This window comes from Panicum virgatum, chromosome 2K (genome assembly GCF_016808335.1).
Source record: "Panicum virgatum strain AP13 chromosome 2K, P.virgatum_v5, whole genome shotgun sequence".
Taxonomy (NCBI): Eukaryota; Viridiplantae; Streptophyta; class Magnoliopsida; order Poales; family Poaceae; genus Panicum; species Panicum virgatum.
Window position 1 is genome coordinate 61,103,136 of NC_053137.1, and position 24,409 is coordinate 61,127,544.

The 24,409-nt window shown below is 48.3% G+C and overlaps 3 protein-coding genes across 6 annotated transcripts; 1 reads left to right on the forward strand and 2 right to left on the reverse strand.

Annotated features, from left to right (window-relative positions):
- The first annotated feature begins 5,752 nt into the window (after window positions 1-5,752).
- LOC120692080 (zinc finger CCCH domain-containing protein 50-like) lies at window positions 5,753-8,735 on the forward strand. Its single transcript, XM_039975295.1, has 2 exons — window positions 5,753-5,966; window positions 6,239-8,735. The coding sequence occupies exon 2, from the start codon at window positions 6,271-6,273 to the stop codon at window positions 8,272-8,274; it is 2,004 nt and encodes a 667-aa protein (XP_039831229.1). The 5' UTR covers window positions 5,753-5,966; window positions 6,239-6,270; the 3' UTR covers window positions 8,275-8,735.
- Window positions 8,736-9,343: 608 nt separating this feature from the next.
- On the reverse strand, window positions 9,344-13,859 carry LOC120692087 (HVA22-like protein k). The gene is made up of 8 exons (XM_039975305.1): window positions 13,666-13,859; window positions 12,691-12,749; window positions 12,162-12,259; window positions 11,331-11,382; window positions 10,836-10,899; window positions 10,326-10,421; window positions 10,176-10,248; window positions 9,344-9,845 (listed from the first exon to the last, which is right to left on the reverse strand). Exons 1-8 carry the CDS (start codon window positions 13,696-13,698, stop codon window positions 9,730-9,732), a joined length of 591 nt encoding a protein of 196 aa, XP_039831239.1. The 5' UTR covers window positions 13,699-13,859; the 3' UTR covers window positions 9,344-9,729.
- A 792-nt stretch (window positions 13,860-14,651) lies between these two features.
- On the reverse strand, window positions 14,652-20,176 carry LOC120692097 (protein TIC 20-I, chloroplastic-like). 4 transcript variants are annotated; one of them, XM_039975340.1, is made up of 3 exons: window positions 19,972-20,175; window positions 16,502-16,700; window positions 14,652-15,473 (listed from the first exon to the last, which is right to left on the reverse strand). In XM_039975340.1, the coding sequence occupies exons 2-3, from the start codon at window positions 16,668-16,670 to the stop codon at window positions 14,845-14,847; spliced, it is 798 nt and encodes a 265-aa protein (XP_039831274.1). In that variant the 5' UTR covers window positions 16,671-16,700; window positions 19,972-20,175; the 3' UTR covers window positions 14,652-14,844. The 4 variants fall into 4 exon arrangements, with proteins under 4 accessions (XP_039831274.1, XP_039831250.1, XP_039831260.1 ...); XM_039975316.1 differs by having other exon boundaries at window positions 16,502-16,658; window positions 19,972-20,173; XM_039975326.1 differs by lacking the exon at window positions 19,972-20,175 and adding an exon at window positions 16,009-16,070 and having other exon boundaries at window positions 16,502-16,644.
- Between the last annotated feature and the right edge of the window lie 4,233 nt (window positions 20,177-24,409).

A 24,409-nucleotide genomic window follows, 5' to 3' on the forward strand; every position in this document is an offset into this window, starting at 1 on the left:
TCTTCTTGCAGTGCAAGCATGTATCTATAGGAACAGGAAAGATCTTTGTCCCATCAGAGTTGGTGGTGATCTTAGAAGAACTGCTACTGCTGCTAGAGGGCCCTTGTCCTCCATATCCACTCGGACCTGCTTTCTTGAAGCTTGGCTTAGAGTGGACGTTCTTCTTCTTCAACTGGGCAAGGTTCACAGAGTCTCCCCTGCGGGCTTTGATTCTTTCCTCCTCTTGGACACACTGAGCCATGAGCTGATCTAAAGTCCACTGGTCTTTCACAGTGTTGTTGTAGTTCACATGGAAGGTCTCATATTCCTTTGGCAAGGACTGCATGGTTATGTGAACCACAAACTCATCTGGGAGAGCTGTCTTGAAGTACTTGTTCAGCTTAGCTGCCATAGAGGACATTTTCTAAATGTATGCTCTTATGCCAGACCCATCATACCTCATGTTGATGAATTGCTTGGTCAAGGTACTGGCATATGCCTTAGAGGAGCCCACAAACTGTGCAGCAACTCTATCTAGGTACTCTCTGACAGTCTTGCATTCTGGGATTGAACCCTTAATTGCATCCACAATGGAGCATTTCAGAATCATCAAGCACTTCTTGTTCGATTTCTCCTATTTTGCTCTCTCTAAGTCATATTTCATGACTTTGTTCTCAAAATTTGGCTCCCCCACTTGTGGAGGAGCAGGTCTTGCACTTGTGAGTGCATCGTCTAGGTCACTCAGACCAAGCATTAGCTCAATGTTCTCTCTCCAATTGGAGTAGTTCGTCCTATCCAGAGGCTTGATCGTTGCCAACTGCGACAGGACATTTGCGGCACTTGCATCATCGGTTAAATCAACAACATCGTTAGTCAAAAGAGATACAAAATGCCACAAAAATCTCTTGCATGACTTATGTCGGGTGGTGAAACTCAGCCGGGTGGCAGAATGCACCCGCCTAAGCCCTGAGGGAGAATGAACTCGGGGGGTAGCTAGGATTAGTCCGATCTAGATGTAAGAACACGATGAACACAGAAGGTTTAGAGTGGTTCGAGCCGCCGGAGCGTAATACCCTACATCCACTGTGTGTTGTATTGCTTGTGCTCTCAAGAGATTGAGAGCGTCTGTGTCCGAGCTTGTGTTCTCAGAGAGCTCTGGGTTGAGCTTGGGATTGAATCTGGGTCTGAATTTCCCCCTCCTTCTCTATAACGGGCGTCTCCCTTTTATAGTCCAAGGGAGACGCGTACACATGCGTTGGACCCCGACAGATGGGGCCAACGTGGATGTATAGTATACTGCACAGGAGGCATTAATGGTGCTACAGTGGCCGAGGATCTCTTCCCGTATACGCCTCGTCGCCCTGTAAACTCTCTGACCGAGGGGAGGATTCACCTGTCCTGTCGACGAGACGCCCGTTGCGGTAGCGTAGGTTGCAGCGTAGACTGTTGGGTCTACCACGTAGGCGTCATGATGGGCGAAGCCGAGTCATCGTGTCCAACTGGCGTAGCAGGCTGACGTTCGTGGCGTGGGCGGCGCCAGCGGCTGCACTGTGCGCCTTGGTAACGCGCGATCAATAGTGCAGCCCGGCTAAAGTCGCCTCGGGCTCTGGTGTGTCAGAGCGCACTTACGTCTCCCGCATTGAATGCGGTTAGGTGGGCGAGTCTTCCAGTGGAAGCCTAGCGGCCGCGCGCGTGCCCGTGCCTGCGGACACGTGGCGGCTCCGGACCAGCCCCAGGCGGGATGCTGGTTCCCTCCGCGCCGAGGGGTCCGGATAGTATATGGGGGTCCGGGATTCCATGGGAGGTCCGGGCTCCGCGGGAGGTCCGGAGCCCCCGGCTGTTTGGGCTGGGCGCTCCCTTTCCCGGGACGCGTGGCGTCGCCGGACCCTTCCCGAGCAGGGAACGGGTCCGGGGCCGTTGGCCGGGTGAGAAGGGCTCCGGTCCGGCTGCTCAGCCCGTCGGCGCGCAGTTAAGGATAACTACGAGGCTCTTCCCTAGTCACAGCAAGAGGGGGTACCCCAGTCCCGGGGTACCGACAACTTAAATTCAACGTTGGTCAAAATTAAATCATGCCAAAATATTATAAAATTAATTGTTTGATAAAATTCAGAATATGTAACTTAGATCTTTAAAATAACAATACATATGGCATATCATGAAATTAACGTTGGTTAATAAAATAAAATACCATAAAATCTCTATGCATTTATCTCTAATGAAGTCTTGTTTACAGAGTAATTCTCGCAGCGGAAATAATAATCAAAATTAATTCTCTGTAAATTCTAATTATCTTAAAGGAAAAATTCTATATTCTCTTTCTGAGCGCAGAGCTTGCGCGGTCCTTTTCTTTTCTCTCTGCGCACGCGGCCCAGCGACTGCGGTGCCGGCGCTCGCACCACGTCCAGGGACGACAGACCCCATATTGCATAAGCTCATATTGCATAAGCTCAGGGGTTAAAATGTAAAAGAAAAGGGCTTAGATCGGGTCCGGACCGTCAGATCATGATCTGACGATTCTGAGCCGACGTGCTGGACCGCGGGTTGATTTCTTCGGGTCCGGACCGTTCGATCATGATCTGACGGTTCGAACCTATCTCGCGACCGCTAACTTGGGCTCAGATCGGATCCGGACCGTTCGATCATGATCTGACGGTTCGGACCTGTCTCGTGGCCACTAACCTGGGCTCAGATCGGGTCCGGACCGTTTGATCATGATCTGACGGTTCGGAGCCGACGTTCTGGCTGGATCTAATCTAAGCCGTTCGATAGAGATCGAGCGATCCGGACCCCACTCGTGGGCCGGATCTAATCTGAGCCGTTTGATAGAGATCGGGCGATTTGGACCCGATTCACGGCCTGGATCTAATCTGAGCCGTTCAATAGAGATCGGGCGGTTCGGACCAGACTTGCGGCCCGGCGTGGTGCCGGTCGCACTTGGCCATCGGATCTGATCCGACGGCTATCCGGCCGTTTCAGCCGAACAAAACGGCGGTGAGCGCCAGCTCTCCCTGAACCCTAGGTTCATTTCTCTCCTCTCCTCCCCTTTCTTCTCTCGCACGCGGCCGCAACCATGGGTGCCCAGAGAAGGAGGAGTTGGTGCGCAAAGGGCCAGGTGAGTCACGCACCCCCCTGTCTCTTAGGGTTAGGGTTAGGGTTTTCTGGAATCGGCTTTTCTGTTGTTTCTCTCTTTCGATTCGCATCGATTCTTCTCAATTTCTTCCAATTCGAAACCGAATTCCATCCCCTTTTTCTGGGTTCTGGATCTAGGGTTTGAGGTGACCAACCTGGCTCTGATACCATTGTGTACATGAACAATCTAGGATAACTGGACCCAAACCCCTTCTTGTTTTCTATCATATCTCGAGTGCAATAGATCGAAGAGTGAGAGAGAGAGAAGCGGTAGAGACATACCTTCGGGTCCGAAGTCGGTGGGAAGGATCTGCGGTCAGCGGCGCTCGGTGTCGACTCGCGGTTCCTCCTCTAGGCGCCGCTGCTCCTCCACTTGAGCGGCGGCAGCCGCAGCAGCAGCTTGTGCACTGCCGCAGCAGCAGCAACAGCTCCGGTCGCCGGGGCGTTGGCGTTGTCCTGCGCGTCCGCCATTGGCCGAGGGTGGTGAGGGTGAGGTCGAGGTCGAGTGGCGGCGGAGGCGGGGCGCTTCCAGTCGCTCCGCGCTAACCCTAGATCGGTAGGGCTTGAGACTGTGGGGCGGCGTGAGCACGGCGAACATTGGTTCGTGTGCCAGCGTCCTCCCTATTTATGTAGCGCGTGCGACCGGGGGCCCACAACCCAAAAGAAAGAGGTTGTGCGCCCCCGATCAGGCCGCGTTCCCGCTCGGTCTCCTTGACCGAGTCGAGATCAACCTCTAACAAATTTAAGATGAAGACTTTCACACATTTATTTAGTAAAAGTATAGGTACATGCCTCGCTACATGTGTCCGATCACTATGAAATGTATAAAAATAGAAAAACATCGCGTGCAATGGAGCACGACCAGAAGTACCACTAATGGAGGCGAAGGTGAACATCCTCGATGGGGGTTATGGCAAAGAAGATAGAGAAGGTTGACGAACAAGCACAAGAAAAACATCTAATAACTCTTCTAACGCTTCTGGGCTGAGGTCCTTGTAATGGTCTCTCTTGTCTTTGTCCTTGAGATTGAAGTTGGTTGAGGTACATTTCTCTTGCTCGTCTTTGAATCAAACACTCTTGAATCAACCCTTCAATACCAAGTTGTGTGCTTGACGATGATAATGCTAATAGATGCTTCTGGCAATTAACTCTTGCCACGTTTTTGTAGCGTGAAGGACGCCTCAAAGTCTTGAGCCAATGATTTGCAAATTTCCTCATCTTGAACAAAATTAGTGTCTGGGTAGCTAACGCTGGTTGTGGTGTTCTCTATTGTTTGCAACATAGTATTAGAATCTAGAAGTGAGAAAAGCTCAAATCAACAAGAGAAAAAAAAAGTAGAGGAATCTGCAAAAACCTTGTTGGAGGAAGCCTCGGAGATTCGTTCGCGGTTAGAGGTGATGATAAGAAAGTAGATAATCACAACTGCAACAAGAACAACAAGAAGATGCAACCGACGATGAAGTACCCAGGTCATCGGAACTCTATCCACGATAAAACTCAAGGAGGAAGAAGAGGGAATAAACTATCCCTTACCGCCTAAGGGGTACATGAGGCGTGAGAATGGAATACTTTTTACTTGTGTCCTAATGGCTATGTGTGTGGCAGCTAACCGTATCTTACACAAATACATAGAAACTAACAGTAAATGCTATGATATCACTTACGTGTAGTCTTAAGATGATAATTGTAAGATAGTGATTTAAAATTGTTGCATATTACTTGTGAATAGAACAATATACATACAGCCATGGTATGGATTGCTTGTGTCCGCAACAGTATTATCTCTGCGAGATTTGAATGCATCATTCCCGGATTTGCACCTCCAGGACCGTGTTTGACCGGCAGACCTGAAACCGTTCCGTTATTGCCGCGACGGTTTCCATTACTCCCGTCTCGTCCCCGTTCCCGCCCCAGCAGTCACCGACAGGTGGGCGCCACCGGCAGCCCCGAGATTTGACCGCTGTCCTAGGCTCCGCCACGGGGCCCACCCCTCCTCCCTTCCCCCCGCGCGCTCGGCCGGACCGGACCTCACCAACCCCGCATCCAATCCACCTCTGCGGCCCACTCGAGCTCCGGACGCGTCCGCGCGCTCCCTGGACCAAGCCCACCGCGCCCTGGGTCCACGCCCACGTTTCACGTTTCTCAGATTCGTGTGCGTCCGAGGCCGGGCCATGCACCCGGCCCAGGCGACGCCACCGACGACCTTTCCGCGCGCCGACCCTCCCCCGTACCGCGACGCAGATGCAACCGAGGCTTTCGGCGCCGAATCTCCCGTCCACCACCTGCACAGGCGATCCCTGGCCGTCCGTGCCGCGAGCCGACGGCCGGATGGGGCTCCACCGCGGCACGTGGCGGGCGCGCAGCGGCAGCCACCCCCGCGCTGCTCCCCGACCCCACTGTGACGCGAGCGGTCAGCACCGCGCACCGGCACCCGGCTGTTTGAATCCCGCGCGGGCCCCACCTGCAGTAAATTCTCCTGCATAAACCCCCGACCGACCCGCACCAACTCTCCGCTCAACCACACACATGACAAGCGGCCCCAAGGATAGTGACGCCCACTTGTCAGTGAGATGTTTCGGACAGCGGATTGGACGAGGCAGGACGTGGTGCCCGAGGAATAAGACAAGTTACCTCCACCTCACCACCGCCAGTAAACTGCGAGTCCTCCTTGCTCCGTCGCCCTCTCGTCTCCCCTCCTCACCTCTCCTCGCCATCACTGCCGTTCCCCAAAGCAGTTTCGGCTTCTCTTCTCGGGCGAGGGGGAGGCCGGCGACGCGACCATCGCGAGGAAGGGAAGTGAAGGGGCGCGTTGGATCCCGCTGGATTGGATTGGATTGGGACTGGATCATCGCGGGCAGGTAAATACTGCTCGTTAATTGCTTTCCTTTCTCGCGTCGATCCGGGCTTCGAATCGGTGAGATTGCTCCCGGTTCTATCCGGATTGGATAGCCTGATTTCTTTCCAAGGAACGCGTGCTCGGATTCTTGGAGTTCGTTTCCCCTCCTTTCCATTTTCTTGCCTTCCTTATTTGATGATTTCCTGATCTCGTTTCGAAGTTACCTCCCCCCCCCCCCCCCCCCCGCGTCTTGCTGAATCTAGCTAAGTCCTCGCCGTCTTGCCGTGGATGCAGATGCGCTGAGCTCCTGCCGGGCGGAGTGAGCGATGGGCGACCTTGCTGATCTCGCGTGCGCGGGCGAGGCCGCGCGCTCGCATCTCGCCAGCGGCGGCCGCCGGGACCTGCTGGCGGAGCTGCTGGAGCTCGCGGCGGCGGACGACGCCGCGGGGTTCCGGGAGAAGCTCGCGGCGGCAGGCGGCGATGCGGAGCTGGCGGACGGGGTGGGTCTGTGGTACGGCCGGAGCAAGGCGTACGAGCCGCGCACGCCGCTGATGGTGGCGGCGACGTACGGCAGCGCGGCGGTTGTGTCGCTGCTGCTCGGCCTGGGATGCGTCGACGTCAACCGGCGACCGGGCGTCGACGGCGCTACCCCGCTGCACTGCGCCGCCTCCGGCGGCTCGCCGAACGCCGTCGCCATCGTCAAGGTGCTCCTTGCTGCCGGCGCCGACCCGGTCGCCCCCGACGCCGCCGGCCGCTTCCCTGCGGACGTCATCCTGGCTCCTCCTGCTTCGCCGGACGCCTTGGGCGATCTGGAGATGCTCCTTGGCCGCCGCCGAGGTCTAGCTGTCGCGACCTTGGTGCCATCGGGCTCGTCCTCGCCGGATGAGGGCAACAGGTCGCCATCCTCTCGGTCATCTTCGTTGTCCCCAATCACCGTGGACCGTGCCAAGAAGGAGTACCCGGTGGATCCGACGCTGCCGGACATCAAGAGCAGCGTTTATGCCTCCGATGAGTTCCGCATGTTCGCATTCAAGGTGCGGCCCTGCTCCAGGGCCTACTCGCATGACTGGACCGAGTGTCCGTTCGTGCACCCCGGCGAGAACGCCCGCCGCCGAGACCCCCGCAAGCACCCGTACACTGCTGTGCCCTGCCCCAACTTCCGCCGCCCTGGTGGCTGCCCCAGTGGTGATTGCTGCGAGTTCTCCCATGGTGTGTTCGAGAGCTGGCTCCACCCGTCGCAGTACCGCACAAGGCTCTGCAAGGAGGGCGCAGCTTGTGCCCGCCGCATCTGCTTCTTCGCCCACGATGAAGATGAGCTCCGCCATGTGCCTCACAATAGTGGTGCAGGTTTGCTGTCTCCCCGTGCATCTTCATCTATTGACATGTCTGCTGCTGCTGCTGCTCTTGGGCTTCTACCTGGATCTCCTACCAGGCACTTTGTGCCACCCCCGCTGTCGCCATCGGCTGCCAGCAATGGTGGAGGTGCTGCTGCTCATTGGCTCCAAGGTAGCAGGCTGCGTTCTTCTTTCAATGCAAGAGATGCACAGGCTGATGACCTTGGCGCGCTCCTGGAATGGGAATCACAATACCTTGGAGCGCTCAACCTCCCACAAAGCAGCCGATCCCAGCCCCGTCTTTCTAGTGGTCTGAGCATTCGGCCAACAGCAATTGCTCCATCTAACCTCGAAGATGTGTATGCTTCAGACATGACAATGTCACCAAGGTTCACCAATGACCAAAGTCACTCAGTCTACTCACCAGCACACAAATCAGCCCTCCTAAACAAGTTTCACCAACAAAAGGGCCTCCTGTCACCAGTTAATACCAACAGGATGTACTCTCCAAGGGGTCTCGATCCATCAATTATCCATTCTCCATTTGGTGGCATGTCTCCTCGGTCCCCTCGCACCATGGAGCCAACATCTCCTCGAAGTGCCCGTGTTGGAGCTACTGTCACACAGCGTGACATGTTTGATCATTTCTCGTCCGTGAACAAGCATCAGTTGCCATCTGTTGGTTCGCCACGGAATCTTAATGCTTCATGGGGCAACATTGGTACCCCGAAGAGTAAGGTTGACTGGGGTGTTGACAATGAGGAGCTGGTCCGTTTGAGGCATCCTGCGCAACCAGGAGCTGCAGAAGAGGAGCCAGATGTGTCATGGGTGCAGTCACTGGTGAACAATGCTGAGCTGAATGGCAAGAGGGGTGAAATGGCAGGCATGGCCTCTGGACCTATGAGTAGGCCTGACCTGAGCAGTCAGGGTGATTTAGTGGATCAGACGATGATTGCTTCTTGGCTTGAGCAGCAGATGCACTTGGAGCCGAAATAATTGTCAAGGGAGGCCTTTTACTGCAAACGTGGACCAAACATTCGTTTTGCTGGATTAGTTACCCAAGAATAGTTATTTGTCCTAGTAAATAATAATATTCTTTTGTATTCTTGAAATTTTTGTTCGCAAAGTCAGAGATGGTGGTCTTCAGCAAAGCAATTCGGTCAGAGATTGGTAGCTGAAAGCAGCTGCCCGGAATTGGTAAACAACCTCGTTACTTTGGAGGTCCTAACTAGTATTCTTTTCATTAGTTCAGATACGGTAGAATTCATATGGTCCACCATGAGTCAATAGTAATTGTGTTGATCTCTGTAACAGAAGAGATTATAGTTCTTTTCCCCTCATTTATCAATGAATGATTTCATAAAAACACTGATAATTCCAATTTGTTGTCCTCAGGTTAATACATTTGTACTTCCATATTTCCTGTTGAATAATATTGGTTGTGAAAATGGTCCATTACGAAAGAAGTCTGCGTTCCTGTTGATTTTGTTATGAGAACCCCAGGTTTGGACCCAATTCTAGCTGTGCAGCAGAACTTTGTGTAACCAAAACGCCAAAGGGTATAAAGACAAGTGTTAGGAATTTTCTTCTGCTGCAACTATTTCCTGAAAGACAATTGCATTTCATAAGGGTTAATGAGTTGAAGGACCATTACAATTGATTTCTGTTTCTAAACAAAATTACCAAGGACTACATAATGCATTTCGAATTTGGTAGGACTGCTGAGATGATTTAGGTACGTGGCGTATGACATGTTCTTCGTTGAACGAAAAATGGGTCAAGACTCAGGGCAGCCGCATTCCCAACAGAAAGGTGAGCGCGGCTTAGGTCGAAAGCAACATACCGTTTTGGTCCATAGCGAGTTCGTTCAACAACCATCACGTGGCGCTGTTTCAGCAAATTCCAAATCAGGATTTGCTCCAATCATCAATGTATTTCTAGTTACAGCAAATTGAGAACATGCTGATTCAGCTTAACTACATCAGTCGATGCATACATAAATATATACTAGATAAAGGAAAACATACACAAGTGATGTTTCGAAACATGCAAGATGAAACACATCTAATAACAGACGGCAACCCAGCGATCACTAATTCATGCTCTAATTCGAGCTTGTTCATTGCAGGCCTCAAATTCCTCTAACGTGAAAGATGACACAAATCAAGATGATGAAAAAGCGAACAGGACATGGAACTGCATCTTACACCTCAGGCATATTTATAAAGTAGACAACTGAATGCTGCATATTTGTCCAACACCCATTTAAGTGGCTATAGATTATACTTATCTAACTAAAACTAAAAACATAGTTTCTAGGTCTAGCCTTTCAGGAATGGTCGTATTCACAATCCAAACAAGCTGGATGACCTGAATGGACACTTCTGTAGCACATCCAACAATATGCCATTTGCTTCGCCAGAGAAATTGAGCAGTGACAGCAAGTTCAGCTCAAGTCTCAGATCCCAACCCACCAGCTTCTTCCGTTGGAGTTGGATTCGGACCTTCAATTGCATTAATTGCTTGCGGTTCATCAGGTTGGTCAAGGCCATTTACGATGTTGTTTGCTGTCACAAACATATAAGCAGCAAAAATTGGTTTTCCATGAAATCAAAGCATTATTGACATATTAAGTCATGTTGAGGGCACAAGCTGATAGTTGTTACATTGCAGTAGAGAACTAACAGCATGTCATGCAATCATATGAGACCAAATGAATATCAACCATAACATGTTGATATCCAAATTGTAACCAGAACTTTATTATTTATTATGACGGTACACCCAATTTAGCAATTCTTTTAAATCGTTTTCCTGCACGGTTAGCTATTGTCTTACAAGTATGCCATGTGCCCATGTTCATTACTCTGTCATACAGGGTCATTCCAGTTATATACCTGTGGTAGCACCTCTGATGGCCATGTTCTCTATAAAACGAATTTCATCTTCATGGCTGCTGACAAACTTCGTCTGGTTTTGTACAGTATTGCTTTTGTCAGTTTATATCCATGGAGGAGAATGTCTATGATGATAAAAAGCACACTTACAAGTTCCTTTGACAGAATATTCAGAAATCTATCAATTTTTGCTTGATGTTTCAGGAAAAATGGACGTAGGTATTTATTGTACACATGCTTGGATCCCTGAAAGTAAAAGAACACAGCTATAAGTAAACCAAATGTCCTGAATTCTACCAAAACATTCATCATCTAAGATACAGCAAGCACCAAAAAAAATGAGTCCAAAAGGCAGCATGAATCTTGCCACAAGAAAACATGGATATGATGTTAATAATTCATAAGCCATAGAAAGAAAAAACATATACAAAGTTGTAGTCTCAAAGTTCTCGACAAACTCCCACAGTCCCACTACAAGATAAAACTTGATTGGGTCAAGCAACAAAGCTCTTGACAGTAGAACGGGAAATAAGATTGGGGCAGTGCAAATAAGTCAGCAATATCATGGATTTGAGCTAAAGTCATATCACAAGAAGGTAAGTGGTAGAGTTGAGCCTAGCAGAAATTTGGAGAAGAGGATGGAGGGCAAGGGAATCTTACCCCGTTTGAAGGGAACTGGAGCCACACAAGGATAGCAAACTTCACATGATAATAGAGAGGAACACTGGAGAACAGCAATAGACACATGTTCAGATAGTATCTTGATGAATAGCACAATATAAGGAAAGTTACTTATGACAAATATAAAGCACAGTAATAAAATGCACAGATGATGCAATAAAATGAGAATGCCATTAGGGGAAATAAAATGGTACTATGCAAAATGTAAAGCACAATAACGAAATGCAACAAGTTGCTGAAGGGCTTCCTTAACTCAAAAGAAAAGACTCTCAATACATCATTTTCTAACAGATTTTCTAACCAGAAGTTTTTTCAAGGTAGCAAGTGTACATGGAATCTACTGCAAGGTTGCAGAACCGAATGCTCACTGAATAGTGTCATTGCTATTCATGGCGTGCATATGTGCCAACAAACAAGAAATAGTCATTCAAAAATAAACATTTAAAACAGTTCAATAAAATCAGATATCCATACCTTGAAAGAAGCTTATCTGCAAAGACTTCAGCAATGCTAAAGGATCCATACACTGCAAAAACATTTTGACATTCAGATACCAATGTTACAAGCAGCAAGCAAGAGCAAAATGACTGCATACATGGACCAAAATAGAGACAACAGCTATTTTTAAATTTGTTCACTTGATTCCAGCCACACTAAAATTTACTCATTCTTATACTATTAACGCTAACACCCTGGTTGGATGGAAACTATTTTTGGAGTTTTCGAAAAACACTAAAGTTTTGCCAGCTAATATGGTTTTGAAGAAACTATGCGGTGTTTGGATATAATAAATCGTAGTTTCTACAGTCTTTCTAGAATTTTATAAACTTGAACCCGGACATCTTTTTTCTGAATTGTGGTATTGTATAACTCTTGATTTCAAAACTGTAGCTTCTTAAAACCATGGTTTTTGCAAACCATGGCATCGAAACAGGTCTCAAGTCTACAACTCATCAACCACAGTAGCATTTTATCAGCTAAGAAATCATGCTGAGACGATAGGGAAAAATCCTGTCTTCCATGCAATATTAAAAACAGTGGGTCATTCTGCATGGTGCATATATTATTTCATTGGTATGAACAACTTTCTTATTAAAAATAATTGAATCACTTGAACTGGATCTAGAAGACTTCTTATATATTGCATACAACCGATAAAGAACTCCATAAAGTACAACAACATATGTTGCAATTTTTCTCCATAAGGATAATATAGCAATAGTTTGTACAGCATTTTCTTCAATTCTAAAAGAAGTTGATTACGTAATATGAAAAATCACTACAAAGGTTCATTTCATTACGGACCTGCCCAATACAAGAGCAACCGCTCTTTCTCCTTTTCATCCTTCTTCTCTATAGCTCTGAAAGTGGAGTATACAGGTAGACCAATCCCCACGGCACAACTGCACCAGCATGAATGAGAATAAAAAACCCCAACTATGATTGTAGCACACTATTTTCGAAAAGGATTGCCAGAATGGTACATTTTTGTTTATTACATCAATTAAGACCAGCACGTGTTTCTAATAGCAGATAAAAAATGTTGTAGTTACAGAAGATGCCCATCTCACATAGGTTGAAGTTGTTGCTAATATGAAAAATATGATTATTGCCAGCATTACCTGTTTGTAAAAAATATATAAACCGGATACACTGAAATTTATGGACATCTGTATGTCCATTTACCAGTTCATCGCATAGACTATCTTATAGGTACACAATAAGCTGTCAATCTTTTCAACTATAAAAAACCTTCCAACTTCCAGGAAGCACAGCACAGAGATAAACAACATGATACCACAACACAATAAATTTTACTACATTTAAGAAGTACCTGGCTGTACGGATGACTACATTAGAGCTTAGCGGAGCCAATAAGAGCCGCAAACCCACCTGCAGAAGTTTTAAGACAAAGCATCAATAACTGTTGGTTCGACCATTAAATTTTGGCAAGATATTTTTGGCGCGTGACCATCAATAACTGCAGAAGTTTTAAGACAAAGCATCAATATCTTGCTCTACCTTGCTCTACCTGTTTTTCTCGCCAAGAATATCAATACTTAGAAAAAAAACAGGTAGAGCAAGATATTCTTGGCGAGTGAGTAGGTCCAGGTGTTACAAACTTGCTACACAAAAGGCATTTAAATTGAATCCATGCGCATAATAGAAATGCGCCGAACCCAAAATAAATCTCAGCTTTGGTGAGTATGAGCATATTCAAGTGGGTTTGTACCTCGAATTAGCTCACATGACGTGTGAATGGATTAATATAGAAATACTTGAAACTCGAAATTTCTTCCAATGCACTAGACATTTTTAGCCATGCTCCTTTTTTAGCGCAACACTCTTGTAACTAACAGGAAGACAAATTCCATTGCAAGAGCAAGGGTAGTTACAGAACAACTGTCTCCGTTCTCCCACAACTCAATGCCGTGCTTCAGTGTGAAAGAAAAGTTCGGGGTACACTAGATTCTCAGGTAAAGACAACCATACTTGGCGCAATCACATTGACGTTACGGGCGCTTGATAAAACAACAAACAGAAGATCCCCGTCTGCCACAATCTGCCACAACCTTTCGGTTCAAAGCCTAAACACGATTCAGCCGCGCCCTAACCCAATCAGCACATTCGTCCCCCAAGGCCCCAACCCAAATCCAGTTGGCAAACTAAACAAAAACACGACCAATAGCATAGCCGAAACGACAACGACGCCTCCAAACCCTCCGACGAACACGCGGGAGACAGATCGCCCGAGCGGCTCAGGCGATCCAGGTTTTCCGTGGGAAAGCGGAGCTGGACGGGCGCGTACCTCGCCGGAGATGGCGGGGGCGAGGAAAGCCATGGGTCGCCGCGGAGGAGGAGGAGGAGGAGGAGGCGGGTCCTAGGCGGAGCGCGAACCGCGGCGCCGCAGCGGCTGCCTTGAGGCCGAGGTATCCGCGGCGATTTGGGCTCTGCGCGGCGAGAGGGAGGGGGGAGGCGGCAGGGACTTCACGCGACGGCTGCAACGTGAAAGCCGGGGAGGTGGGGCAAAAGCGGTTAGCGCTTCGGTCTATTTACGATTGGGTCCCTGATCTGTCCACGATTATCACGTGCGGTCCGGTTCCTTCGGGTTCTTCGAATTTAGCAAATGGATCAGACGTGCTTATCGTTTGGTTCAAATATTCAATGAAATTTTCTTTGCTACCGTTTCATCAAACATTTCAAAGACAAAATCTTTATGGAGAAAATTTTAATTTTGAAGTTGGAGTTGAACACGTGCACTTAATTTGGTGATCCTAAGCATAACAAAAACTCGAATACTCCAAACTGGGCTATACATTTCAAATGTGCCCAAAACTACATCGTGTTTTCCCTCCGCGAAGCACCAGATAGTTGCTGAGGAACAAGGATTCATCAGAATTTCAAAGGCAACATTATTTTGGATGAACATGCTATTATCCGGACAAGTATGGCTCGGATTAGAGCAACTCCAACGAAGAGACTAAATTTGAGCCCCTATATTGCTTTTAGGAGCCAGCCTATAAAAATTTAGGGGCTTCAAACTCCAGCAGGGTGACTAAATTTAGAGGGCCTCCAGTTCTAGGGACTCTGGACCAAAATTTAGTGGCCTCCCCAAAATGGGGGCTCGTATAGGGGCCTGGTTGGAGATGTTTTTTCTATTGGGAGACTAAAACAAGAGATAGAGTCCCATTTAAGGGCGCGGCCGGAGTTGCTCTTAGAAGCACAAGAGAGCACATATTCACACTTGTATACTCACTTCTGCAGGTTACGCACCTCATAAGGGAAAATTGCAGATAGAGGTAACCAAACATAGAAACACCTTAGCATCTGAGAAAAGGAAACCAATTCCAGTGCCGTTCGAATTCTATTGTACCAGCTAGTCATATAATAAGTACACAAGATCCTTCAATATGAAAAAAAAACATTGTCGCTAGAACTGCAAGTGGCTATTTCAAATAACATCCTGGATTTTATATAGTATAAGCACCTATCTGAACAGGTTCAGATCAGAGTGAATGAACGCCGTGTGTGATATGAACGGGACATTTGGGTACATTCCACAAAGAGCACACCGCATACACTCGAGCACTGTGAAGATCTGTATGAAGGCGATAGACATCCAGAAGTACTGCATCGGTTTCCCCTGATACACCATGCTTGGCATCCAGGTACACATGGTGGCCACTGCTTGGGAGCCAGTGTCCAAGAGGATGGCCAGGATCACATGGAACCTCAAAAAGTGTGGTGACCACTTCCGCCTCACAACGAAGAAGTACACCGTCATAAATATCACCAAGAAGAGCCACCCAGGACACAGTGTCATGGTATCAATGAACGTGTACAGCAGTGAAAACCCCTGCAAGTAAGTGTGCAGCTGGTAGATCACGTCGGCGTAAGACCACATGTTGTGGAGTGGCAGCAAGTATGGCACACAAGCAAGTGTTCTCCACCACCATCTGGGTTTCAAAGTCAGCTCCGGGTAACTGAATGATGCCAATGAGGATGCTTGACAGCTAACGGACCTTGGATGCTGATTGTGCCTTATTGATAGTGATGGAATGCCCTTGACAGAATTTTCCTTTGGCAATGATGTAGTCATGCCATGACGAACGGAGCCTGTACCAAATGCAACACACAAATGATGATTAATAAAATCAAATTCATTAGAGTAACTAGGAGTAAGAATCTGTATAATAGATCCCTGACTATTACGCAAATAGGGATACAAAGGCTTGAAAAATGACTTCACTTCCAAGTTCCAACTAAACGCATCAAACCAGTGGAGACAACTAAACCAAGGCACTGTTGACATGTTCCAGCTGACCAGCTGGAAGTGAATAACTCGAATTCAAATCCTGTTCAAATGATTCTATATTGTAGATTACTTTGCCATTGTCTTGACCATGTACCAACTAAACACTAAATATTTTTCTTCAGTGAAAATATCTTCAAAATTCGGTACTAAAACTGCAAAAGTTTTCTTTCTGAAACACACAATATTAGACTGCCAGCTAGAGCATGAGCATATCAACATCAGATATACTAGCATCAAATATCAATGACTTAAAGTCGAAAAATATTGTCAGTACACAATAAGGTGAAATGAATATGCCAGCATACAGGAAAAGAATCGTAAGTCAGTGCTAGGTACCTTCTGGAGAAGCATGGAATCCAATTGGCACTTGTAACCTTAGAGGTTTAAATCATCCTACTCTGGACATTCAATGTGCCATTGTGTTAATTTTTTTCATAGGCCACATGTTTATCAATATTGTAGAATAACAGCGGAGAGTAATGATGTTTGTCTTGTTTCTACATCTACCTTGGCTAAATACAAGATTCAGGATTCTATGGTGCGAGAACTATCAAGAACAAGAGTATAAGCGAGAAAAGACTGATGCAAGTGATAATTTTAAAAAGAATCATCAGCACTGCACTATTATAGTATGGGCTGATTACAGTATATGGTGATTTTCCATCAACAATAATTCTGGATTAGGAGGACTGGGCAAGCGGACGTAGAAAACCTTTTCTCCATCAAGAAGATATAACGGCAGAAAATCAGGAAAGTATTGGGGGCAAGAGAAGAGAACATGTGTCATATCATATATTGCAGTAAATTTAACTGAATGTTTCATTTATACCTCGTAGAGCCCCCGCAGAAAAAGTATTCCTCTTAACATGAAACTGGGTGCTCCTTAGACTTGATGATCTACCAGGAAAAGCAAGAAGCTGAGCATTTCCAGCAGATAAGCCCTGACACCAAACCATTTTGCATCCGTGTGGCCCTTGTACAATCACCTGGGCATACATGTGAAGGAGTTTTGAACTTTTGGTTTGACGCAGGGGCGAAGCCCAGTTATCACCGGTGGATGCCCAGGCACCCACGGCAAACCCAAAAAGTCTTGTAAATAGCAACTTTTTACTGTTGGTGCACCCCCCATGGGCCATAAGTAGGCACCCACGAGTCCAGCACAGCCCATGATAACAGCTAATTCGTCAACTCGTCAAGGCCCATCTGGCCATCTCGTTTGCTACCTCCTAGGCCCAGGCGCCTAGCACAACAATACAGAAAGACCCTTTTAGGAAAAGGAAACGACGCGTCGCAGAAGCCTCCCGTTCCATCGTTCTTCACAGTCGCGGAGACACCGACGCCGACTCGGCGACTCCTCTTCGTCTCGTCAAATCGTCAATCGATCCAAGGCGGAGCGCCAGAGCCAGAGCTGCGGAGACGGGGAAGGCGAAGCCCACGGCCACACGGCACAGGCGCACAGCGACCGTCGTCTCCCGCGCCGCGCGGGCACGCCGCACGCGGCCTCGTGCCCTCGTCCCGGCGTCTTGCATGAATGAGGCAAGATTGCTACTCAATGCTTTCTTTAGTAATTCATCTTGAAACTGATTTTTGATTATTCCATGTGATGCGTACTATACTTCTGTAGATCGTAGGTCTATCCGTCTATGGCAGTAGTGTTAGGAATTTATCTAGGGTTTTTTCTTTGCATGATTATAGCACTAATGTAATGTACTAAATTTAAAATTTCAATTCTTCTCAAATATGCTAGGTAAATCATGGAGAAGTATTTTAAGAGAAAGGCACCAGAGTTGGACAGTAGAAGTCTACAGGATATCAATTGGGAAGAAGAGATTAAATATGATCCGGGCTTAAGGAAACAAATTGATTCTTATCATCCTAATCAGAGAGAGAAGGTGAGAAGAAAATACTTAGAGAACGGGCCTTGTCAGCCTCGCACATGTAACTTTCCTGTTTCATATATTGGAGACAAGCCAAGAAGATTTATTCCGGAATGGTTTGATGAGTTTGGAAGTTGGCTTGAGTATAGTGAGTCCAAGGGTAGAGCATACTGCTTTTATTGTTTCTGGTTTAGAGAAAAGAAAGATGCAGGATATGAAGCATTTGTTGTTAATGGTTGGAATGGTTATCACAGGAAAGATAGGCTACGACTACATGTTGGTGATGTTGGTGGCCTGCACTTTGTTGCAATGAAGAAGTGTGATGATTTGTTAAGGAGGGAGCAACACATAGATGTTGCTTGGAATCACCACTGTGAAAAAGCTAAGAGGGCTTATTTTACACGGTTGAATGGATCAATTGATACTGCTAGGCTATTGCTGAAGCAAGGATTGCCTTTTCGTGGTCATGATGAGTCAAAAAACTCCAACAATAAAGGGAATTTCTTGAGACGGGGACAGGGTTAAATCAAGAGCAATGCCTTCAAAAACCCGGAGATACTCGTTGGAGCTCGCATTATAAAACTTTTAAAAGTTTGGTCAGCATGTTTCCTACAGTAGTTCAGGTGCTAAAAGTTGTGGAAAAAGATGACAAGGATTGGAGAAATAGAGATCAAGCATCAAATCTTCTAGTCTATTTTCAATCTTTTGACTTTGTCTTTTATTTGCATCTCATGTTAACTACATTAGCAGCCACAAACACTTTGTCTTTATCATTGCAACGCAAGGACCAAGACATTGTGAATGCCATTGGATGTGTAAGATCAACTAGACACCATTTGATTAGCCTTAGAAGAGATGAGTGGGGTAAATTGTTAGATGAAGTAAATGAGTTTTGTGCCATGCATGATATTGGTACATTGCAAATGGAAGATACATACATTGATCCCCAACAGCCTAGGAAAAAATCTGGAATTACAAATAAGCATCACTATGAAGTGGATTGCTTTAATGAAGTTATTGATTGGCTAGTCCAAGAGCTTGATAGTCGTTTTAATGAGACAACCTCTGAATTGCTTGTTTGCTCGGCTGCTTTCAATCCAAGAGATTCATTTGCTGATTTTGATGTGGATAATTTGATGAGATTAGCAAAACTATATCCTGATGATTTTAGCTTTGATGATTTGAGGGAGCTTAGACACCAATTGTGCCTTTATATTGCTAATGTACGAGAAGATGGTAGATTCTCCAACTTAAATACTTGAAGCTTGTGCTAGTATTGCCTATCGCTACTGCAGTCAAAGAAGCACCATCATTATACATTTGTTTATCGGCTCTTGAAGCTTGTGCTAGTATTGCCTATCGCTACTGCAACGGTAGAGAGATGTTTTCATGCCATGAAGATTGTGAAGACTTGCTTAGCTAATCGCATGGGCGATGAGCACTTGAGTAATAGGCTTATTTGCTATGTGGAGAAAGAAATACTGAAGAAAGTTACCAATGAGGCTGTGGTTCGACGTTTTATGAACATGGAAGGAAAAGATCGCAAATATGATATCTGAAATGAAAGGTATGCAACACATATATTTTCAATGGACAATTCTATAATTTCTTAGCTACAACTTAACTTGTTTGTTCTCTTTTATTTAGGGACCGGGGTCCGGGATTTTGGAGTCGGATCATATATTTTGGTTATGATTATGGATTTATCAAGTGGCATGATCAATATCACTTCATTTTGTTAAATGGTAGATAATACTATCACTTATTCATATTTATTACCCTATCTATGTTGAGCTATTGATATCAAATGTTTGGTAATTATGCCATATAGCTATGATATATTGTTTCAACCATAGCCGTATGTCAATATATCATCATGCTTACGGTAAAAATAGTGCAATGGTGCACCCCCCACAGATTCGCTCTAGCTTCGCCCCTGGTTTGACGCTGTAATTGTGTAGCGGAATTGCAAACTCAGCACAGATTCTAACATTTGGTTCAATTCGACCAACATTGTTAAACTGTTATAAACTATTACAAAATTGAACCAATGGAGTAAATAAACTTGAAAGCTAACAGAAGCCATCGACCTGCAAGAAATTTTCCTATGGAAAAACGGCGACACCAACCCAGCGGCGGACTTAAAATGAATGATCTTCGATTATAATACCAAATATGATCCTAGCCACCCGTTCTAGTGCGTGCTACGCCACGCAGAAAACTAATCCGCCGACCTGCGGGAGCTTGGCGGAGGCGCGGAGCATGCATCCAAGGACACGGCATCCTATCCTATCCAACAACACAAGAATCGATTCCTCGGGTCCGGATGGATCCACACCCCACAGAAATGGCATACGGCGGGGTCGAGGAGCCGACGGGGGGAGGGAATGGAGAGAGGCGCAGGTGCGGTCCGTGTGGGTACCTCGGCAGGCGCCAGGCGCGGCGGAGGAGAAACCGGAGAACTGGGGAAGGAACGAACGGCCGGTTGCCCTCTGGGATCGGAGCGGTGGCGCGCTCCGCTGGACCGGAGGAGCAGGCCGGAGCGGGCAAGGGACGCCCAAGCCGGGGACGGTAGGTGGCCGGACGCCGGGACCGGACCCGCCGCGGCGTAGGGAAGAATAGGGTTATGCAGTTGCAGATCAGCCCCCGGAATTTTCCGGAATTCACTGTCGAAGTGCGTTCGCTAGGACGCTAGCTTAGCAGCAGGCCTGGTCAAACGCCGTGCCGGGCTCGAATGAAGAAGGCCCTACAAAATATCGGCCCAAGTAAGAAGTGTGGCTGGACCGTGAGTTTCGGCCTGCTTTGGCCTCATCCTTCGCCGCGGCAGCCCACGCAGGCACGCAACAGCAGAAGACATGAGTGTGTGTGGTTATCATGATCTTCCAAGGAATGGGTTTACTTTGCTAGTATTGGGCTTCACATTTCACGCAATCTCTTTAGGGGAGCCGGTAAAAAAAAGATGAGAATTGAATGATGTGATAACATTATATGACCCCCTCAAAAAAAAATGATGTGATAAGACTATACTGACACCTATGTTTACGTCTCAGCATTAGCCAGCTTGATTAGGCTGCAGGCATTTAATTTGGGCAGCCAACGACAACGGATGGACGATCATTAGCAGAATCTTAAATGAGAAATGAAACTTGTGCATGAAGAAACGCAGGCATCATGGACCAACGGCATTAATGCCTTACATTACGTGCCGATGCTTGCATAGCCTATAGCTTATAGGAACAGTGCAACCAGCGGGTACATCCAGTTCGAGGTAAGCTGTCAGCCTGTCACCGCCTACTCACCGGGGCACGGGCAACGCATTGCTACCAGTGAGCAGTAGCATCTCCGTGCAACTTGGCTTGCAAGGTGAGCCATCCATCGATCAGGATCGGCATTTGGCAACATCTCTTCCCATCAAGCTTCCAATTAGTCCTCTAATGGGTTGGAACCCGCACCATACCCAACCCCATCCAAAATTAACATATTTAGATACCCAACCCAACCCAAACCAATTAGTTAATTTCTCAACTCTAACCAACCCGCCCCATTATAAGCGGGTAACCCATAAAAACCCATGGGTTCTACTATGCAGAGGAATTTAGTGGTTCTATATTTAATGTGGGGACCACATATATGTCTAGCCACACTACTTTGCACAGAGTATCTGTCACTCATATTGACTCATCTCTAAAAATTTCAGTCAATTTCGATAAAATTTTATAGTGTGAACGCGAGGTTTTAATTCCAGGGTCCGGCTCTTGATGTGGAGCCCACGTATAGTTCTAGCCACGCTATTTTGCACAGAGTAGCTGCCAGTCGTACTGAGTCATCTCCAACAAATTTCAGTCAATTTCGATAAAATTTTATAGTGTGAACGCGAGATTTTAATTCTAGGGTCCGGCTCTTGATGTGGAGCCCACGTGTAGTTCTAGCCACGCTGCTTTGCACAGAGTAGCTGCCAGTCGTACTGAGTCATCTCCAACAAATTTCAGTCAATTTCGATAAAATTTTATAGTGTGAACGCGAGGTTTTAATTCTAGGGTCCGGCTCTTGATGTGGAGCCCACGTGTAGTTCTAGCCACGCTGCTTTGCACAGAGTAGCTGCCAGTCGTACTGAGTCATCTCCAACAAATTTCAGTCAATTTCGATAAAATTTTATAGTGTGAACGCGAGGTTTTAATTCCAGGGTCCGGCTCTTCATGTGGGGCCCACAGGTAGTTCTAGCCACACTGCTTTGCACAAAATAGCTGACATTCGTACTGAGTCATCTCCAACAAAATTCAGTCAATTTCGATAAAATTTTCTGATATAAACACGTGGTTTTAATTTCAGAGTCCAGCTCTCACGTGGGACCCACATTTATATATAGTTATACTATTTTGTAAAAAAGTATCCATTTCAACCCACCCCAACCCGCCCCAACCCGCATTTGTATAGAACCCGCCCCGACCCACCCCATTAACTAATACAACCCATTTTAAATCATCCAAACACACTCCATTTCAAAACCCACCCCATAAAACTCATTTCAACCCAACCCATTAGCAGGCCTACTTCCAATTGAGCACCTGCTGACGTCGCCCTTTGCCGATCTGTCCGACTGTCCCTTTAGGCTGTCTGTAGTGGGGATCGGTATGCCACGCGCTAGCGTTTATAGTTCAACTTTGGAGAAAAATGTACTGTAGTGGGCTTCTGTAAACCGGACTGCGGAGCCAACTTTTCTCGCTATTCTCAGCGCGGTGCCGGACGTGCGCCATCAGCTGCGTGGCGCGGGCCCGGCGCTGCTCCAACCACCTCGACTTCCTCGGCCGTGTGCGTGGAGAGAGAGGGAAGACGGCGACGGGGCGGAGCAGGAAGGGAGGCGTCACGCTCCGCCCCGGCTCGCGCACGTGCGCGGGCCTGCTCCGCAGCGGCCGGCCCCGAGGCCCGAGCTGGAGCTCCTCCGCCGGAGCAGGGGAGCCGGCATGGGAGGCCACGAGGAGGCGGGGGCGTCGACACCGGCGCTCGCGAGGAGAGGGAAGGAGGAGGACGAGCTTGGGAGGAGGAGCTCGCGCGGCCGCGCGCACGAAGAGGGGCTCGGCCGGCGCTGCTCGCCCGCCGCACCGGGTCAATCTCGTCGGCCCCCGCCGCGAGTGCGACTTGCAGTAGACAGTGCGGCAGCGGAGGAGTCGAGGAGAGCTACGGCCGTGCACCTCGCCGTGGGAGGGAGGTCTAGGGCCGGCTGCCGCGAGCTCCAGGGGGCCGGGGCGGCCACGAGCTCCAGGGGAGGCCGCGCGGCCCAACGGCGAGCACGCCGGCCGGGGAGCTCAAGGGCGGGCTCAAGGGAGGAGACCTCCCGGAGCTGCGCGGGGAGGAGAGCTCCTGGGCCGCTCGGCCTGCGCACCGCTGCCGCGCTAGCGTGGCCACGCGCCGCCCACGTGGGCGCCCGCCGCGGCCACGCCCAAGTCCGCCCCGTGCGCGCGCCCGCCGCGGAGGAGGAGCCTGCGCCGCTGCCACGCCGCGGCGAGCAGCCACAAGGCCGTGGCACCGACGAGCTCGAGCAGGGAGCAGCGCGCATGGGAGGGGCGGGAGGGGTTTCGCCGTGCCTCTGCCTCGCCGGGCGGCGCCGCGCCGTGCCTCCGCCTGGCGCTGGCGGCCAGTGAGCTGCGGGAGGAGGGGCGGCGAGCGGGTGGCCGACGCGGGGACGGTAGTTGCGAGGACGACGGGTAGCCGAGCTCCCACCCCCCGGGAGCCGCGCCGGAGCCAAACCCGCCATGCGCGCCGTGGCCGCAGCTCGTGCACGCCGTGGCCGCGCCGCCCGGAGCAGCAGCAGTGTGGGGAAGAAGAGGAGAGAGGGAGGGGTGGGCCGTGGCCGCGCCGTGGGAGGGGCCACCGGTGACCCGAGGCTCCGCTTCCTCCGCCGTTGCGTGTGGGGAAGAAGAGGAGAGAGGGAGGGGTGGTGGATAAAAAAATCTGTTTTGTGGGTCCCACTTGGCTGGTAGTTGGTATAGAGAGTGGATATAGAGGATGAACGGCTCAGCGAAACTGAATATAGAGAAGAGAATCTTGATGACCAGACAAGAATATTCTTTTTTGAGAGTGAATTTAGAGTAGCACGAGTGCGGATAGCCCTACTCCGCCATGAGGCCTCCTTTGGTTTCTCCGTGCTAATTTCTAGCACGATTTTTTTTGCATGTTTGGAGTACTAAATGAAGTCTATTTGTAAAATCTCTTCAGAGATGTGTGTAACTTTTCGCAATGAATCTAATGACGGTAATTAATCGAATATTAGCTACAGCGATGCTACAGTACTATCCTCAAATCACGCGACCAAATGTCTCGTTAGATTCTTCAGTGTTTCTAGTGCATGGGTTCTAAAGTTAGTTTTGTAAATTGTCATTATTTAGTATCCCTAATTATTGATCAAAGTTGCTACATTCTACGTACCACAAAGCCTGAACCCCTTGACAAAAAGGTTGTCGCCGGGCCCACCACGCGTTCGCAGATTACACGGAGGCCGTAGAACGCAGCAGCAGAAGGCAGGGACGGCGTACGCCCAGTGCGGCGTCAACTACCATCCACCAAACTGGGCAGGGGAAGTCAAGCGGCGGCGGACGGCCATGGCTCCAGCCGGCGGCCTCACCTAATCCTCATCTGCATCTGCATCTCATCGAAGACGGGAGGAGTTCGTGGGCGTTGAGGCGTTTGGTCAGGCTGCGAGGCAACCGGACAGGTGCAGGCACGTTATCGTTTTCGCTTACTTATTAATTAATATATCACAAAAAGAGAAAAATATGTCAAAAGAAGAAAAACGTTTTCGCCATGTGGCGACCGGTTCCCGAGTCAACTTTGAGTTGTGCGTTCAAACATACTAGTAGCACGTC